Source organism: Necator americanus, chromosome III (genome assembly GCF_031761385.1).
Source record: "Necator americanus strain Aroian chromosome III, whole genome shotgun sequence".
NCBI classification, from domain to species: domain Eukaryota; kingdom Metazoa; phylum Nematoda; class Chromadorea; order Rhabditida; family Ancylostomatidae; genus Necator; species Necator americanus.
Window position 1 is genome coordinate 17,641,262 of NC_087373.1, and position 12,513 is coordinate 17,653,774.

Genomic DNA, 12,513 nt, shown 5'->3' on the forward strand with positions numbered 1-12,513 from the left:
ATCTCTTGTGCTTTTAATTATATAACCCCATGATTGGCTGCGTGACTGGTTCCTGCTGTTACTGGTGAGAAGTGTTTAATAAATATCAAATCACGAATCCCAGTATTCGGATTTTTGTGTATACTGATATAATCTGAAATTGGTCAATTTCGAACACAGTTATTACAATCGATCCCAGTCATTAGAAAAGTAATCAATACATTCGAAGTGCAAACAGAAAACAACGAAGAAAATGTTCATGATTATGAATAACAACGATAACAGTTTTGATCACCGTGAGATCACACTTTTTAACTTTAATATTTGGAGTTTTCCGTCATTCCTAGCTACAGCAAGCAGGTTTCGATCCGCAGGATTGAATCTGAATGATGTTACTCATGTCAATTGTGATATAGCATGGTTTGAAGGTAAAAATCTCACCTTAACCGTAAAACTGCTTCATTCGCAGGAACCGGTGGCACAAAGAATTTGTGAACAATGACGAGTCGTTCTTCATTGATGTTCAGAAGTAGGATAGAACCGTCTTGAAGTCCAACAGCAATAAAGGAGCTACTTAAAATCAAGCATAATTTTCCACGTAGAATGAGATTTGTATCGCAAATATGACAGTGACCTCATTTCGTTTCCGCAGTCGACAGCTACACTAGTCGCAGGTTGTGGGCACTTGAAGGTGCTCAGACACACTGCACCAGACGAATTGCATTCCCAGAGGATGACCTACAATATTGAAAGACCACCCCATTGTTTAACGCTGTGTGAATGAGAACGGTTTTACAACGACTAAAAACATGCAGAGAGAACCTGCATATCCCTGGAAGCAGTCACAAAATGCTTAGAGTCAGAGAACCAGTTACATGACCAAATTATCCTGCAATGTTCTTTTCCAGAAGACCAGAACTTTTCGTAGGAGAAGCCATTAACTAAAGAATATCCATCGATGCAATCCTTCAAAGAATTATCATTTCCTGTGAGAGCATATATTGACTTACTGTTTTCGTCCCTTTCACGATATAGGATTGCTTTTCGATCCCTGCTTACACTTAACAGAAGTTTGCCATCTGGGCTCCATTCAAGTTGTGTAACCGTAAGTTGATGCCCTAAATTATTTCTACAACGAGAACAATCGATGCAGCGGTAATGCAGAAACAACCATGAGAGGGATCAATATATATTAGGAGGAAATAACATTCTAACCTATGATTTCAGACTTTTTCACCCAGTCCGACGTGTCCCACATAATAATAACGGCGTCTTCAGGTTGACTGGCCTATTATTGATGGTACATTCATATAAAACAATGAAAAACAGCTCCGATAAACTTGAAAATGAAATAGCTGTACGGCAATAAAAACGTGATAGAAACCTTGCATGACGTTGCAAGTACCGAGCCAGCGGGATTAACAGCAATCCCATACACTTCATAACCATGACCGTATAATTTGTGGACTTCAGGCCACAACGTATTCTGTTGCAAACAATCTTCTGTTGGAGCAGCTGTAATAATAACTGTTTTCGTGAGTTTTTTGATTGGATCTATAATATAGATGACCTGAAAAAAACTAGCTGTGGCTTGAATCTCGGATCTTGTATTAAAACTTCAGGACTCACTACTAGCAGTAAGGAATGAAGAATGTGAATTTATCTCAATCGTCGCGTCGAATTTTAGATAGAAATAGTTCATAGCACCATCAAACTATAGTGTCATTCCTAGCTCAACTAGTCTATAGATTAAGGGAGGACTGTTACTGCTGATGGTGCTCGGACGATTTTTCGGATCAAATCAAATCAAATCTGTTACAGTATCAAAAAGGTGGTGTTTAACCGTTAACTGTTTATTTAACTGTTTATTTGTAATTCCTATTTACGTGTTCTAGAAGCGCTCAAGTATCTCAGTTCAGAAATTACTCATTTTCCTATCCCTTTAAAAATTAATCTAGCCTTTGTATAGGCTACAAATCATTTAGGTCTATTGCTCTCACAATACTACTCCCGATTTGAAACAAGTGATTTTCATCTCAACTAACTACGAAGTACTTCCACTCAAAATGGTCGAATACAGTAGACCCATATCGGTTTTAATAATCGAGAAGATTTGGGAAACTTCAATTCTGTGACATGCGTGAATACGCAGTAAGCATTACGTTCAAAAAAGGAATCGTACCTTTGCCGAGATCAAGGATATAACCACTAATCTTTCACATTTCATAAACTGGAACATTTCGTTAGAAATAGAAGTACCAGTAACCTCACCGAAAAGTTCTATGGGAGATGCCTGGAACGATTCTTCTTCCCAGTGAGTATCGCCGTTTGTCGTGGACAAAACTTCTTCGCATTTTTCCACTGCTTTGTTGGACAGTCCCAGAGCCGGCACTCTCGCCCCGTAGAATACAGGCACATAATCTTGAAATACCTGCCAATGAAAAGTATGCGGCTGAGAAGAACCAAAAACCACAATATTTACGAAAATGTGAAGCATACGAGACAAGCATCGAACAAGTACTTGCAAAGCTCAGGGCTTAGCAGCTGTAAGGTTACACATACATTCTGTGATGGTTGTGCAGCTACAGAAGGCGCAAAACGCAAGGTAACATAACGACGCGACGCATCTTCACCTACGTTGCTGGAGAAGTCTTGCGCCGAGCTTCCTCTAAAGTATCCCAACAACTCCGGGGTTCTCTTTTCTTTTTGCTCTTTTATGATTCTTTATCCGTCCGTCTTCCGTGTAGAGGTGTATAACAGCTGGTGTAGCGCAGTCGGTGAGAGGTCGTGTTGTGTCTGCACAATCGATCGGAGGTTCAAATCCGCCCTAGTGTCAACCAAGCCTTTCATTCCACCAGGGTTGATAAATTGGTACCAGACTTGTCCTGGAAGATAAAAACACAGACTTGATACATCGAATAGCCACCGCAAGTGACTGGATAGCTACACGCGCGCTCGTAGATCTCAAGCGATTCTGAATTGAAGTGAATGTGTTTGCACATTCCAAGCAGATTGATTTACGTCAGACACCTTAGAGGTCAGCCACTTTATCCCCATTTTATAGAAGTGCATGAATATTGTGACGTAGTCTTAGTGAAATCCTTTTCCCTTAGCTTGATTGTTTGTTCTGCTTCTAGAGCGCCTCTAGGATCTTAGTCTGTATACATTGTTTCTACATTTTGTCCTATTTTTTCACACGGCTTTGATGTTTCCTAGTCGTAATGCTTATCACTAGTTCGGAGGTTTCTCTTCATTCAAGGGCATCTTAAAAACTTCAGTTAACAGGGATGGGATTTTTGCTACTCTTTTTGTGTAATCGTGCATTGTTACTCCAGGACATATTTTGGGATTTTACTATGATTAAGATTAATATTACAAGAAAAGCTAATTGTACAGAATTACGGAAGATGAGGATAATGTTACAGAAGGGATAGACATGGAATCCCTACAAAATGAGATCTTAGAGGCATCCTAGGAGCAAAACAAACGATACAAATAATGAGAAAGGACTTTGTTAAGACTACTTAACAAAATACTTAAGCCTACCCATGTATTACTACACGAAAAGGAGGTGGTGGAAAACATAAAAAACGAAAAGAAAAGAGTTCAGGGGAGTTTTACGCAGACTGTGGAGGAAGTTCTGTGCACGCTTTCAGAAATGTACTTTTACGCCGATTGTATCCCCGTTGTTATGTTACAAATATCGACGACGTGGCGTGTAGCATATTACTGATGCCATTTACATGTTAATCTACGTGAACTATTTTTTTTTTTCGAAGAGAGCTACACTCCGCCATCATATGCATGTGTTGCAGATACCACACACAATAATCTTTTTCCCACTGAAAACCTAGTTTTTGCTTGCTATCCAGTGATGTTCCGTTTTCTCCAACCACGTTCCATCTAAATTTCAGAAAAAAAAAACAAGCAGATTCCTGGAAGCGAGAATTTGTTTTATAGAAGATTCTTGTCCCACAGTAGAGTGATGTCCATCTCAAACTGCTTCCTAACGAACTTATGAATGTTCTTTAGGACCTAACAAAACTCACACCAGTTAACCACTTTTGACCGATCGCTTCCACTAGGTATAATTAAAATCACTTAAAAATAGCTGTAGGCAAGATAGTATTGCATTAATCACATGTCCTGAACCGTTCAAATTTGTTTTTTTCTCATTCCCTGTGCCCCGTTGTTCGTTCTTCTTCGCCCGGGACTCGAAGAACATCATATCTTCCTGTGGGGGACTTCGAGAAGATTTTCGACCATCGGGTCGGCAGTGTTCGTGCACTACTTTTGATACTGCGCGGTATCCAGTCGCTTACAGCTCTGGTTCAGCAATTGTCGTTGGAATGTATCACATGTTCGGTGCCACTAATTTTAATTCCCTTGATTTATGCAGCAGCGTCTCTGATCTTCAAGCGTTCTATGACGCCGACCGCATCTTTCTCCTGTCTACGAAACGCCCAAGTTTCCGAAGCGTGAGTCAAAGAACGAAGAAAAGTGGCGTTGCTCAGGTGAGCACCGAGCCGGATGTTCTTGGTCTTCTTCACTAGACTTCTTCTTCACTTCATCACTTGTATCAGTAATCTTTCCTTTATTTTGCTATTTTGCAGAAGCTATTTTCAGCACGCGTATCTCATCTCTTCGTGGATCTTCAGAGGTCAAAATTATCTGAAGCCACATATTTGCACTCGAGATGGCGTAGGGAGACCTTCACTCATCTCTACAGTTCGAGGCTCCTATCTAAAGAGTGATTCCAACGATAACCTAGAACGGTGCCGTTAGTCTGGACTCGGCAGCAAAGAGCGTAGGAATCGTTCGTGCGACCCAGAACTTCGTTAAAATTCACATGGACTTGGTGGTTCTCGCCTGTACAGCAGTAAACATGTCTCGGATGTTGATGCTAACCTAAGAAGTTAACGAGATGCAAGAAGATTATCTGCGAGGCCCCCACCGACTTCAGCTGTGACTGCACGACCAATGGTTCGAAACCACCCTAGTACCAACTAAGCCTTTCATCCCTCCGAAGATTAATTAGTGATAGACTTGTCTGGAAGGATTTAAAAACACTGAGTTGGAGCATTAGCTAGTCCCCGCAAGTCAGTGCAAGGCTGCATGCGTGTTCATTAACGTCAAACTGTTTTGATTTAAGGTCGAATTGATAGGGCAACACCCTGCACTACATACTTCGCCCCTTGCTATTAACAGTCATATTTTTATCGCAATGAAAGTGAAATTAAACAGCGAATATCCTTAGAAAATACCGCAAGTACTTCTCAGCAACATGAACAGTCGCAGCCTAATTTGGTTGAAAACGGAAAACTTTCATTGGGGCTTCGATCAGGCTAGTAGTGTTCCGTCATGATCGTTAACATTTGCTGGTCGTTTTATACAATTTTGCATTAGCTTCACTTCAATAGTGATACATCTGGATACCTTCAGACATGTGCTCGTAAAGATAAAAAAACGAATGCTGCGTGTTGAACAAGTTTCCGGAGGCAAAAGCTCTTCACAAAGGGACTAGTACAAAAAGTAAGAATAAATTCAAATTTGACGCACCTCTTTGAGATCCAAACCTCCTATGTTACAAACACTCTGCACAAACGTTTGAGGAGCTGCAAAGACACGAAATATCTTTTCCTCAGCCCCGGTAACTAGCACTGCTCTGCAATGTAGAATATAAGTTAGAGTTCACCGCAATGATTAAGTTATGTATGGAAAATACCTCGAAACCATAGTCACGCTTTGCATGCTGTGGCCGTGGATCTGAGGGCGGCCTACTTCAACAAAGCTGTTTTCGTTCTAGAATGCCACTTTTGAGAGACCACACTAAGGAGGACAGGATAAAAATGTTTCTTACTTTTGGTGATAAATAAACTCTAGTAGTCCTGTCCTCACCGACGGAAACGATGAACTTTCCTTCAGGATGCCAGGCTATATCACGCACTGCACCCACATGACCGCTACAAACAGCTGCTGCACTCCATGAATCCTCCTCCTCAAAACAAAAAAATACACATCCGAAAATTCATTGCATATGCGTACTAAATCAAGGCTTACAATTCTGGGTGCGGTCCAAGCATACAACCCTCCAAAGTAGGAAGAAGCAACAATCTGTTTAGCGTCTTTGGAGAAAACTGCACAGTAGAATCCAGCTGCCTGTCCACCAACGATTCCCAATCTCACCTACAGTTATTTACGTGGATGGATGCTAAGTGGTGAATTAGCGCCATAGATTCATTTTACGTCAGAAACAACTGAAGACGTTTACTGTATCGCTCCATAGTTCTCCATTCGAGATCTCCTTCCAAATGATTATAGTTTTGTCACTAGAGGATGTAACAAGAACGCTGCCATCGAGATCCCACTCTGCCGATTGCACCCAGTCGTCGTGACCACACAATACTGATTCCACTCCAACCGACAAAGACAAAGGATGTTCTGCTAAACGTGAAGTAACGGTAGCTACACTGGTGAAAACAAGCAACTCGAAGTGCAGCACTAGTATAACACTGAACTGAAGTACTGTTTCTGCACCAAACCAAAAATCCCGATTACTAACCAGCATTTGCAGCCTCGATTGTGAAACAATTCTTGGAAACACTTATTTTAGATGAGTCGCTGTCGTCGACTTCTTCTTCAATACGCCATAATTTCACTTGAGTATCTTGGCCAGCGGTAGCCAGTAAAATAGGTGAAGACTCTGAACAGTCGCAGTAATCGGCAACACAGAAAGGAAATTCACGTCTTAAACTCAACGGTTAAATGCTACAGAGTGAATCCAGTCTTCGTGGCCAATGATCGAAAGTGCTGGCTTAACTGTCTGGAAAAGGTAAAGTACACGCTTCTCATTTGGAATGCTTACAAAAACCGGAATTTCTAGAGGAGGAGTTACCTTGCCTCCTGGAGCTTCATAGTAGAGTTCAATAGTTCTCTTGGTGGTGCCAAAAGCCAATAGTTTACGATCTGGAACAACATTTATAACACTACATTCTTGCACAAAATTTAAAAATTTAAATTTAAAAATTCTCGTAAAACCGAATGGTAAAGTCAAAGAGAAGCATATGTTTATGAGCGCATTCTATGTCAGAAAAAAGTCCCATTTTGGTGATTTTGTCACGCCCAAAATGGCCTCTTTGCTTCTATCGCTTCAACACAGTGTAGAAATAACAGCGATGCAAAATGGAGATTCTGGTGAGGTTATTCAAGGTGAGGTTTCCAGTTCTTCTATTTCACTGGACCTACCAAAATTCAGAGACACAACTGAGAGTAAATTGTTGCCTAAATTTCTATTCATCCTCGTAAAAAAAGTGGATCCACTAATTCGTATGGGTTGCGAAGCATCTACGATGAAATCTGACCCTGCTACTGCGCTTAGGTGTTTTTTGTTCCTTTGTCCGTAATGTCTAGCTAACTTCTAGAACCTTTCCTCTGCAATAATTCCAAATCTCCCTAGAGTGTAACGGCTGCATATTGGAGGATTCTTTGTGCAGTTGGGACCGACTTATAGAGGAGCACTCAAACGTAGACATCGATGTGTTTTTCTCGAAAGATTATAACTTGTATAAGTCTCGAAGTGTCTCAAAGCCGTACACGACAAGACTAACTCATTGCTTTTTGAAAGCCACTACTGGATCGTATATAAGAAGGGTTTTGGAATTTGATCCGCATACATACCACATTGAGCAGATGGTAACGAAAACCATCTCCAGACCAACCTTCCAAGAGGATTCACAGAAAAAGAAAAAAACTTTTCGAAGCAATACAGAGAAAGGCCAGCTTGCAGACATCTCCCCGTTGCATTTGCGAATACAAACTTTAGAGTGATGCATCGTCTGAAAAAAAAGGTATTCGCACCTCATCATCGCGATATTCACTTAATTACTTGAATTCTTTGAACTTCAGTTCCTATGCCAAGCTCGAACATTTCCATTGGTGGAATAGCATTCCTTATATAGCCGGGTCAAAAGGACATGAAGTACGGTGCAGTTGCGTAAGCGGCTGTGCTCGAAGCAGCGCGGTGGAGATAACGGCGGGAATCGATGTGGGATCATCGCGAGCTGCAGCAATGAGTGGTGGTAGTAAGGGTCCCCACTGGATCCTAACCGCTACGCTCCTCCGCATCGCTTCAAACGCAACCGCTTACGCAGCTGTGCCGTGTTTCATGTTGTTTTGACTTTACTATATTTCCGCGTAAGTACGTGTCGGGATCAAAAGTATGGAAAGTAACATTGCCCTCCTGCGTGACCTTACCAGGACTGACAGATTTCCTCCGGACCAGTAGGCATTCTCTTGATGTTGTGCCAGCGATGAACAAGACATTCTATCATGTCCAGAAATGAATGGAGCTATCAAGGATCGTTCTTCCTTAGCAACCACTAGCTGCATCTCCCCACCTCGCTTAAGCAAATGCACCAGGTTTCACATACTTTTGATCCGACCATACATCAAGATCCTCAAGAACGATCTGTATTCCGCCAACGTCAGCCGAACCAGTATGGACCACATCGAGACCGTGCAAGGTGCCATGGAGGTTCGCTGCAAACACCACCTGCCTTTTTCTTAACTTTCATCAACTATGAGGAACTTTTTGACAATATCGAAACTAATGCTATGAAGCAGAGTTGACGTTGATGGAACTAAAGGTTGACGTGTGATAAGTGAGAAAGTGAGCTACAACTGATGCACAACTACAATCATGTCTTCCAGCACCTCCTTATCAAATTCTTTAGAAGGAGACTTTGACAAGCTGATACTATTATATACCAACGATTGAGTGTCGACCTGTCAAATTATTCATTGCTGCATTGCAGTGGATAATGGAATCACTTTCCTGAAAAGAAAATAGCGTACACAGTGATGGAACAATCTTTGGAAGCATTTGTTCAGCGGACAACCTTATCCTTTTCTTCGAAAGTGGAACTAAAGCAGAAATGATGCCCGTGGAGGTCAAAACTGCAGAGGAAAGATTTGAACTACAAGCAAACTGATAAGAAAAACTATTCCTAAGGCCGAGATGTGAGGAAGGACAAGTGGAACATAGTGGCTCCCATATAATTGAGATATGACAATACGTGGCCTTAGACATTCTAATAGAAATAGAGAACGACTGCAAGAACTGAATAGGAGAGGGAGTAGTGTGCTGCATTCTCAGTCGTTACGGAAGCCAACGACCAACCGACTGACAAATGCCTTCATGTGCATCTCATCGAATGGACAATTCTTTCTGTGCTTGGCAACGCACTGAACTGTAAACACTCTTCTCCATTAAAGGCATCACCCCACGAATCTGGAGTGGTACGGGTTTCAGGTGGGTTATGCCTATATGGGGTTCTAGATTGTGGGAAGAGGGTGATTACGTTCAAACGCAAACGTTGCGCATTGCAACAGAAGCCGTCGTAGAAAATAGTATTCCAGGGTCGTCCGTTTCCACTGATACTGAGGGATATGGACGAAATCATCCCCCCACCCCCAAAACCTACGACCCCATATGGGCATGACCCACTTGAAACTCATACCACCCCAGATTGGCGGAATGTTTTTTTTTAAGTCCAGGCTCGCAGATCCTGATCCTATCTCCCCTTCATACCCACTGGATTATACAGGTTGGGTACAATAATCTCCCAAATCTTGAAGCGCTACAGAACACGAAAAGAATTTGCATAGAAAAAACTGGACTACAAAAATATCTTCGAGAAGAGTGCATGGAATGCCATTTAATTTATTGGGTTTTGAATGTTATATTTCGTTATTAGAAATCGTCACTGTCAATACATCGCTGAAGACGTTGCCGGAGGCCCATCATTTTCCTAAAGTAAGTGATGGGTAAGTTCCTGCGGAATCCCTTCGATTTTCTACCAGATCCTGCCTTTCAAATCTTCACGTGATTAACGGCGTTGTTTGAAAACACTTTCCTTTAGGTATGGTCAAAGGAAGGAATCACATAGGCTTAAATGTGGTGACCGTGCTGGCCAGCTTACGTCTCTCATTTGATCTTACAGAGATTAAATCTAGAGAGAAGATTTAGAGAAGGGCGAAAGGATCCTCATCACGTGAGCTGCACCCCATGAGCAAGACCCCCGTCACCTGAGGAGGGTCCGGGTCCTCCCTATCGCACCGATGTTTCAGCGTATCAGTCCACAATCACATTACCGTTGCACCACCTTTCTCAAAAACGATGGGCCGATCAAACCAGTTTTCAAAACTCAAGAAATAAGACGGTATTTCATGTACTTTACAAAGATATATACAGTTGTTTTCATGTAGATTATTTCCCACATTTTATAGCGCTTTAAAATGTGGGAAATTATTACGCTACACATGAAAAGGAATCGAGGTGGATTACACGAGAAGGGAAAACCCTTTCACAGAGACTAACAACTAGATTGGCTGATCTGTTGGTAACACGGATCAATCAGCTAAAAGTCCAGTTGAATATGACTCAAGGGTCTGAACCTCGTCAAGTACATCATTTACAAAATTCAACAACGTCTTGGTTTGAGGTATTGAATAGGAGATGAAGCAGGATTTAACTGTAGGAATAGTAACTAAGCTGTGCTAGAGTGTAATTAGAACAAATAGAAATAGAATTGCAACCAACTATTCAAACTGAGCGCTGTGAATTTGAGGGGTTTACTATGTGTACTGCATTATCAGAAATTAGTTTCTCGGAAAACTCCTTTAATCTAGTCAATTTTGGAGAGAAATATGCGTCAGATTAACTCATCGAACAAGTCTACATAGGTATTGCACGACATGATAGTCCATGTAGAATCAGTTCGGTCAAGTGAGCACTCCAGCGCACAATCCGTTCCCTTTTTCACAAACCCAATCGAAGATGTACAGTGTTAATCAGATCGAAAAATTGACAGTATAAATCCCCATAAAAACTCCAGTTGAGCCCTAATTAAGGTCCTAGAATTCTGGAAGGAAGCTGGAGTCATTTTCTTAATCGAAAGTAAACAGTTTGCAAATAGGAAGCTTGAGGGCCACTTTGGCAATGTAGGCAAAGTGTTAGAGGTGAAAAATATGAAAATTTCAATGGGTGCTGTCTATTCAATAGTATCTTCTGATTTAGTTCTAGAAAACAGAAAAGACTATAGAATTAAAGAATACGCTCACCATTTGACAGATTCTGAACATCTGCTGCTAATACGAACATATTCTCAAGTGTGGTAATATCACAGGAGTGAGAGACCAAATATTGAGCGCCTGACCCTTCTAGCCACCATATACGCACCCCAGAAGAGGCATCACTCGCCTAAACACGAAGGTATAGAGAAATAAAGCATACGTAAGGGATGGAGATTCAGTTTCAACATTAAAAAAATGAATAAAAGGTCAAGAACAGATACCCATGATGCAGCAAATACACCTTTGGATCCGCACAAAGTGCCACACAATGCTCCGGTAGAGGCTTTCAGATCATCTACAAAAAAAATGTTATAGCTAGGCATTGAAAAAAAAAAACTCACACCTACCTAAGGTTAGAAGATGACGTATGTTAGGAGTAGAGGTACTCACTTCGTACAACACCACCCTTCCATCAGAGCTTCCAGCCACAAACAAATCGGTCCCTTTCTGTGCTGAAGATACAACAAATACGCTTTTCATTTCCCTTACATAAGAGCACTCAACTGACCATGATCGGTCTGCCGCTTTACAAAGGAGACCCGTTTCAATATAGTGATTTGTCCCCTATGGTGACGTTCCGAGACTGCTTGAATTATTCCGTAGGAAGGCTAGAAATTATCTTCACTGTTGCAACATGACAATATCGCAGGTTAAACAGAAAAGAAGACTAAGAAGAACTTTCCCAAACTTTGTCCTTCTCAGCTACGCTGATAGCTTAAGAACTTGTAGAAATAAGTGTTACAACTAGCTAAGAGTCCATGTGTTCCCAATTTTTACATTAAAACATGAAACGAAGCGAATTCGCCACCTATAAAAACGATGCCAGCGAGTTTAATTTTGAACGCACCGTATAAACTATTCAGGATATGAATAGGATACTCAAAAATACCAAGAGAAAAATTCTTTTCAAAACAGACTCCATTCAGTAACATCAGTTGATAACATTTCTAAAAGTGCCTAGTTTTTCACTTCTATAACCTTCTCTACCCAAAAAAAAAAATCCCATACTTCACTACAACATCTACCAAATCCACAACATATTGCGATAAACGAAACGCCAAAACCCTACTACCTTACCTTTTATAAACATTATTTAATGACGTCACTAGCGCAAAAACTTATACTAATCCAACCACCTAACTCAGCCACCCCTTCACTCAAATAATCTCAAAATAACCCAGTCTGACACAAGAAATTATTTGATGCATTCCTAACCTGATTTAATCCTGGAAAGCTCTGCAGTACAACTTGCCCGCCAGAAGCAAACACAAAATGATCACTTTCTCGACAAGCAGAAAGACAATGTGAGCGTGGATTGACTCCCGCGGATGTAAATACTTCTTCGAAGCATATCCCAACCATTATTAGCTTATATATAGCTCCTGTAAACTCAAAACCTTT

At 41.1% G+C, this 12,513-nt stretch overlaps 1 protein-coding gene across 1 annotated transcript; it reads right to left on the reverse strand.

The window, feature by feature from the left end:
• Positions 1-270: 270 nt before the first annotated feature.
• On the reverse strand, positions 271-12,474 carry RB195_009936 (uncharacterized protein; the record flags this gene model as incomplete). The annotated part of the gene is made up of 21 exons (XM_013452791.2): positions 271-361; positions 421-552; positions 614-717; positions 802-920; positions 990-1,097; positions 1,195-1,267; positions 1,364-1,494; positions 2,251-2,410; positions 5,539-5,644; positions 5,705-5,781; positions 5,840-5,977; positions 6,040-6,165; positions 6,251-6,423; positions 6,542-6,682; positions 6,739-6,802; positions 6,875-6,945; positions 11,101-11,239; positions 11,334-11,407; positions 11,460-11,564; positions 11,621-11,720; positions 12,328-12,474. 21 exons carry the CDS (start codon positions 12,472-12,474, stop codon positions 271-273), a joined length of 2,379 nt encoding a protein of 792 aa, XP_013308245.2.
• Between the last annotated feature and the right edge of the window lie 39 nt (positions 12,475-12,513).